Source organism: Monocercomonoides exilis, assembly GCF_001643675.1.
Source record: "Monocercomonoides exilis strain PA203 chromosome Unknown scaffold40-978991, whole genome shotgun sequence".
In the NCBI taxonomy this organism is placed as follows: Eukaryota; Preaxostyla; order Oxymonadida; family Polymastigidae; genus Monocercomonoides; species Monocercomonoides exilis.
The window spans coordinates 788775-796692 of record NW_027150585.1 but is presented as its reverse complement, the minus strand read 5'-3'; the positions used below and the strand labels follow the sequence as shown (position 1 = coordinate 796692).

General features: G+C 30.4%; 1 protein-coding gene across 1 annotated transcript; it reads left to right on the top strand.

Moving 5' to 3' along the window:
* Positions 1 to 5955: 5955 nt before the first annotated feature.
* MONOS_4397 (uncharacterized protein) lies at positions 5956 to 7773 on the top strand (the record flags this gene model as incomplete). Its single annotated transcript, XM_067874465.1, has 5 exons — positions 5956 to 5992; positions 6116 to 6228; positions 6360 to 6393; positions 6460 to 6956; positions 7015 to 7773. The coding sequence occupies 5 exons, from the start codon at positions 5956 to 5958 to the stop codon at positions 7771 to 7773; spliced, it is 1440 nt and encodes a 479-aa protein (XP_067722834.1).
* Positions 7774 to 7918: the final 145 nt, after the last annotated feature.

Sequence of the window (7918 nt, the reverse complement as noted above, 5' to 3'; positions counted from 1 at the left end):
AAAGTGTTTTCAATAGTGTTTTTTTGTTTCATAAAAAAGCTACTCAAAAAAACAAAAAAAAAAAAAAAAAACAATAATCATTGTTTTATGTGCAATTGAAATTTCAAAATATAACATTCTTGATTTCTGTTTCGTTAATTTCGTTTGTGACAAAAAGCCTTTTATTGATTTTTTCATGTTTATGACTTTTACTGACATCAGAGTCTTGTGGAGTTAGTGACGTGTCAAAATTACGATTCACGTTTTTTTAGTCAGTCAATAATTCACAATGGACATTTTGATTTGGATAAAAAATCAAAGATAATTTTTTGTGATAATTGAACAGAAAAAAACAATTTTTTTATAAAATAATAATTTTCATAAACAAATGAATCAACATTTCAATATTCTCATTGGACGTGTAAACTTTTGTTAGGTATGTCGAAAATCAAAAAATGCACGTCAGAAGTCTGTACATCACCCAGGTCAAATTAATTCTGCAATAATATCATTATAAGTCGACCATTCTCAAAAAAAAGAGAGAAAGAGAGAGAGAGAGAGAGTATTTTCAAAAAAGAGATAACAAATGTAATTTTTGAAAGGGTGAAAATGCAATAAGTGAAAAATTTGTCCAGAAACCTTTTTTTTCAAATTTTTGTTATAATAAACATTGTATTTTTTAGGCATTTGTGATAGACTGACTTTTCACGAAGAACCTCAACAAGTTGAGCAACAAGACGGAAACTTTGCTTTCTGTTTTCAAAATTCATAAATTCAGAAATTTTATTTTCTAATTCTCTTGTTGCACATATGGGTGGAAATGCATATTTTCAAGTATTTTTTGCACTAAGCTCAAAACAATCGTTTATAATTTGAGAAAGCTTAATAAAGTCATGAGTTATAGTTATTTTGATTTTCATATCTGCAAACAGGTTACATTGATTTTACGACAAAATGTTTTTGCGTCCTCACACAAATTTCAAAAAATGAATTCTTTAAGTTTGCATTTTTTTAAAAAACACAAAGAGTCAATATAAAGAACATTATTTTTCAATTGAAAAGCTTTCAACCACATAATTTTCCCCATTTATATATGGGTGAAAATTTTTGAAATCATAACTTTTTTCATGGTGTTTATAATTTTGTAAATTCATAGTCATTCACCTAATAATTAACTTTAGAATATAAATACTTTTAAATCGATTCAAAAGCTGAAAATTGATGAAATAGAAAGACAGAGATGTTATTTATTAGAATTATCACTTTTCCTTGTTCATCAACAAATCTTTTTAAACAAAATTGTGGAGCCGAAATTTTTGAACGAAAAAATATGATTTCAAAAATTATCACCCACATATGAAACATTTTGTGCGTTCAAACAATAAACAACAATCAAACATTTTTTTCAATCGCTTAAAGAGCATTAAAAAAGGGCTATTGACAGATCCTATTCGATATCACTTAAACTACAAATATCTGCAGAAAGAAAGCTCAATCGGTCCAATAGATCAATATGTTGAAAAAATTATTAACTTCATCGTTTTTTTTTTTTTTTTTTTTTTTTTTTTAAATTTCCTTTATTGTTTCAATTTCAATTCAATGAAAAAAACATTTTTTGACAAGCAAATTATTTTTATAATCAATAGAAATGACATGTTTAACATGTGTGGTATAACTTTTTATTTTTCAATTTCTAAGTATTGTTTCACATAGTTCAGCTTTTTCATAAATTTTAGAATAACGTTTCTATTTGAAAATGTATTTTCAATCATTCCTCAATTATTATTTCAATGAAATTAAGTGAACAAACACGATTTTTTTGGGAAATGGCTGGGGAAGAAAAAAGAATAGTGTGACAAAGAATTTTGAATAAGAAAGTTGAGCTGGTAATGAAAACTGAAGAAAAAAGAAGAATAACAATTTCCAAGAAAAATGTTTGTGTGCAGGATTTCTACCTTCTACTACTCATTCTCTTCCTTTTCTTCATCCTCATTGGAATCGCCGTCTGATTCTGAAGTAAAGAAAAGAGAAAGAAGAAAAGATTAAGGTGGAAGAGAAAAAGAAGAAGAAGATGGAGATGAGAAAAAACGTTTATCTGCTCAAAAGCAATGGAATTGGAAGATTAAAGAAGCCAAGCAAACATTTTACACATATCCAATTTTTCGATATTATTTTGATAGTGTGCTGTTATTTAATTTTATAATAATTGATTATGACTTATTATTACAACATGTTTTCTGATTATTTTATTTATCTCAAGAAATCTTCTGTTTATTCTGTTAGACTTTTATTTTTCTTTCCAAACATTCACCTCTTTTCTCCTCAGATAAACCCCACCAATTTATCTTTGATCTCGCACATTGCGCATACAAAAGCGGCATTCAATCTCCTCCCCAAAAGATAGTCGAGCAGAAAAAGGAGAGTATGAATGCTTCGACTTTTTGCTTCACAAATCAGTTTGTTAGCAGTTCATATAATCTCTGGCCGTTTCTTAATGAATATCATACAAATACCAACATAGCTGCTTTATCCTCAAAAAATGCTTTGTCTTCTCCCATCCCATTCACAACCGATGAAGTTATCTTCCCCTTTTCTGTGATAACACCCTCCACCGACCTCTTCATGAAGGAAGACGACCCACCTCCTCCTCACCCTCTCCCACATGAATATCTCTTCCCTTCTCCCATCGAAATACCTGAGCCAAAATCTCCCTCTGAATTCTTTTCAACACTCTTCTTCTTCGAATTAGTGCTGCTGTAAAACCAGTTTCTTCTTCCTGTTTTGGTGAAGACTCCTTTTCTGTTCGTGAGAAGAGCAACGAAAAGAGCAAAAGCGGAAGAACAGCCAGAAACAGAGAGTGAGTCTGAAGATAAGACACCTATTCCACTATCATCAAAGCACAAACCAGCAATGCAGGTGAAAAGAGTTGTGAGTGAGGTTTGCTTATTTATCAATAATATTTTTCGCAATAACTTATTTGCCTTTCAAAACATTTTCTTTTGTTCTATTTCTTTTCAAATTTTTATTTTCTTTCCTTATTCCAAATCCAACCACCTCCCTCCACCGATCTCATCTACATTGCTCCTCCTCCTCTTCCGCAGCTTCCCCTTGTTCCCATCGCCCTTCTTCCTAAAGATCTTCTCTGAAGCACACGAACAGATTTGCAAGAAAACCATCATTGCAGTTAGTGCATCTTCACTGACTTATCTTGCACACGAAAACGAACAAGTTAAAAGAAATTGAGAAGCATTCCGGCAGCACAATAGCAGCCACAACATCCTGTTCGGCCGTCTCAAACGGCAGAAATGACATCCTTTGTGAACAAAATCAGCGATTCTCAGTTGTTTTTAAAAAAAGATCTTCTTTCATCGCATTTGGAAAAGATGGCACATAGGTCCAATTTCTCCTTTTCGATGTTTGCTCTGCCTTGCTGTTATATACCGTCTTTCTATGCGGAGACAGAAGTGGATGTTATGAAAAAAGAAATACTGTGTTTGAAGATGAAAGGAGATGGAGATTGTTATGAGAGAGAAGAATGAAAAGGAGAAGAAAATATTGAACAAATTATGCTTTTGTTTGAGGCAGTCAGATGATTCGTCACATCACTTCTTATCATTCGAGTTTTCATCAGTCTTTATCGACTTCAGAAAAATATCCTTCGTTTGATACGTTCCTGAAACAGATACTGGGATCAATAATTGACAGCCCAGACAAAGCGGCTAATGTTTACGTAAAAAGGAACAAGGGAAGCATGATTGAACTGTTGAATTGGCTGTTCTTTCTGATGTTTATTTGTGTTTTTCAAGTCAAAGTAAAGGAGGATATCACCAACTCAGTTCTTAAAAAGGAATTGCTTCGAAAGTGATAGATTTTGGAATTTTAATATCTCAGAATTGAAAGTGAATAATTAATGGAATATGGCTGAGTCGTTAGAATTACGAAAAGCAATGAATGAAATAACTTTGTGACTTCATCTTCATCGTAGAATAATTTCAAAAGCATTTCTCAGTTTCATTCATTTGTTTCTTCAATAATCACTTTATTAATTGTCATTTAACAGATTTTGTTCATATTTGCAAGGCAAATTTGTCTCAAGATTAGCAAATTTTGGCTTTATCGTTGAACTGCAAATTGATGAGATTTTTCTACTCTTCGCATTTCACCAAACTATCGTAATGTTCGTTCTGCTCTTCATTGAATGAAGCATACGTGAACACCGATAACCCAAAATTTGAACATTCGAAAGATGCTTCTTCTCCTTGTTCCGCTTTTGTATCTGCTGACATAAGTATTACAAAACACCTCCTTCAATTTTAAGTTTTTGTTCATTTCAACGAAAATTTCACTCCGTTTTATTGCTAGCATGTTGTTCGATAATGAACACAAGCTTAATGGAACTATTCATTTCAAGCATATCGTGACAATTAAAATCAAATATTGACAAAAAGAGAAATCCACAGCAACAATCAAAACAAATACAGCTAATTCTAATGATAAGAAAACAAAAACTTCGTTTCAGTCATTTGAAATAATTCAAAAAGTTCGATCTCGCCACTTCAATTGAAAAAATGCTATATCTTGATAATTTTTAAAATCCAAAAATTGTCTTTTATAAAAATAGTTAGCAGCAACACTTTTTGATAAGAATACATTTATGAAATACGTTTTGGAAAAATTTCGAGCAGAAGGAGAAAAGATGAAATTTTTTGAAATAGCATCAAAAATTTTTTATGGTGTATTTTGTTAAGAAAAATCAAATACAGCTATACTCTAAAAAACAAACAATATTATACAAAATCTTGGTAGAATAAATGTTAAAATATGCAATTAACATTTTTTTTCTGTTTCTTTCTTTCTTTTTTCTTTTTTTCAATAGAAACGGATGATGCAAAAAATGATTTGTCAGATCATACAGCCTTAATTGATGTAGGGCTATAATTTTATCTTGACCTTTTTTCTTTATCTTGACCTTTTTCTTTATCTAGACCTTTTTCTTTTTTGTTATGCTTTTAGCTTTACACAAGCTTGTGATAAATAAAAAATAACCAGAAATGTTTGAAATGCTTTTATTTCCTTATTCTGTATTTTTTTTTCAATATTTCTTTTTTTCAAAAAGATCGAGGATTATAATAATTTTATGGTTTGATCATAGGCTTGCTGCTTTTCCAGCGAATATTTTTGATAGGAAGTTTTAAGCTTCAATAACATTGTTCATCATTTCGTTTTTATATGTTTTAGTTGTTTTTAACTTTCTCAACTTGTTTTTTTTACACTTTTTCTCATTTCACACATTTTTTTAAAAACACGATTTTAGAGACATGCATCCATTTGTTTTAAAATTTAATGAAATCAAATAAAAACATATTTGAAATGAAATGATATCTCAAAGAAAAAACAACTAAATATTTGCATATGACGAACAATTTTCAGATCAAAATTTTCATATGTTCTACCATTTCGCTTCAATTTCTTGTTCAATTCTTTTTCTTTTCAGAATTAAACAAAAATATCCAATAAATAACACCTCGTTTTTATATTTTATATGCTTAAAAACCTACACAAATTCATATTTATTCCGAAAATCGTGTTTAAAGCAAAAATAGTGAAATGAGAAAAAAAGGTTAAAAATTTTATTGAAAAAGTCAAAACAAGTTAAAATAATAATATAGGAATGTAGAATTGTGATGCTGTGGCTTAAAACGTTCAGTATGAAATATTGGCTTCACAGCCAGCAAGTCTTTGATCTGGGTCCTAAAATAATAAAAATATTGAATATTTTTTTGAACATAAAAATCTCAAAAAATTTTTTAACAGAATTCTGAAAAACATAAATATCAAGAAGTCTATTAATTTTGTTTTTGTTTTTAGCCTTTTCATAAATCAAAAAAGCAAAAATAAGTTTCAAAAAAACAGGGTTGAGATAAAATTTTGATGTCAAGATAAAATATGCACCCTAATCAACTTTTTTGAATTTTAATGTTTTATTTTGAAAGAATTTTTATCAATTCTCGTTGTGTGAATTGCTAAAAACTTTATTTTTTGAAAATTATACAAAATTGTTATCGCTTCGCTGGATCAATCTGATGATTAATAATGAAGGATGAATTTGTGAATATCTTATCTTTCAATTAATCAGACAGTTTATCTGTTAAATTTTTGATCAAAACATCCATAACAACAAATCAACAAGGATTAAGCTATCTTTTTCTCTGCAATACCTTGCCAAAAGTTCTTGCACAAAAAAGAGTGGTATGAGGAAAGGCATTTCCCTGATAGTTTTGAAAATATAATATTTGTTATTATTTCTCTGCCTCGATTATTCTTTTCATTTGGGTTGATAAAAATATTGATGTTTTCCGAATGATGTGCTTTGCTAAAAGTCGAAGGAAATGAGCGTCACCGAAAAGTTCACTGGTTTGCATCATTGCTGCATTTGAATTTCTGGTAATTGCATTTCTTTCTTTCTTTATATTTTTGAAGCATTGTTTGATGGATTTGGAGAGTGCGATGAGGAGGAACAAGTGCAGAAAATAGAGGAAATGAATGGATTAATTGAAGAAATGGATGAAGGAGAATTCATAACAGTTTTCACAAAAGATCTATTCAATAAAATATACCAAATGATTGAAGAAAAGACATTGTCATGGGGAAACGCAATTTTGTTGTTGAAAAATGCTGGTTCTTGCAAGGAATTGAAAAGCTTTTTTTGTAATTCTTTTGATGATTCATCGTTGAGTAAAAAAATGCCATCGATGATAATTGATGAAAATGAGAAGATAAAAGATGAAATGAACGAAAAGTTTCTGGTTGATCTCTGTGAATGTTATCTTTTGTTGGAAGACAGCACTCTTTTAAGACTGCCTTATGCGTGCTTGACTTGCCTTCTGAAAGCTGCCTCGAAGAAAGAGGAAAACGAGGAAACTCAGAAAGAAGTTGAAATAGCTTTGTTTGCTTCAAGTTGCATTTATAAATTCGCTGTTTGAGCATTACTATTTCCTATTTGATGTTATTAATTATTTTTTTAATTCTGATTAGAAAGTGCCAAAAGAACTATATTTAAATGAAATGACAGAAATCATCAGATATCATCAGGAGCATCACAACCTCACTCGGCTTTCCTATCAGTCTGCTTGGCAGTTTTTGATAAACAGATTTTACAAAGACAAAAGCTTGGAAGAAGTGGTTGTGAATAAACTGCATTTCGCGAGAGAAGCAAGAAGAGAAATCGAAGAACTGGCAAGATGCATTGACTGGAAGAGAAAAGAAGAAAGAGGAAAAGAAGCGAAAGAAGTGATTGTGATCTGGAGATGGATTTATGCTATTGATAATTACTTGGCATGGTACACGTTGTGGAATGAAGAACTTGCAAAGCTAATAGCCTACCTTGTTCAAATGATTCGAGCATCAAGGGACAATCACAAAGATATTTGCAACGGATGTCTCGATTCACTTCGATGTGCAGTAGAAAAGAGAAATGTGGAAATTGATGACTTGTTGAAAAGTGGAGCTATTGGTGCTGTTTTGGAGGAAATGAAGCAATCAACTTTGGATGATTTTATTTTGTGGAATTGCTTGGATTTCTTTTTGAAATATTCAAAAAGGCTGAAAGAAAAAGAGGATGATGAAAAGGAAGAAGCGAAAAGAAAGGCGATCAAAAGAGAGATATTAGAAAAGATGGAAGAAGAAGGATATGAAGATATCATTGCAAGCCTTTATGGAGTGATTTCTTTTGTTAACGGAAAAAATTATCTTAAATTGTCAAAAAACACTTCTGAATATTTAACGTATCTGTAAATGGAATATTCTACACATCTCCATTCATTTCATCTCATCTCAACTCAGAAAAGAAGAAAACTTGAAGAAGAAAGATGAAAGAAAACGAGCATGTGAAAAAACAAATATGAAAAGATAAGAAGAGAAGAGAAAAGAGAAAAGATTT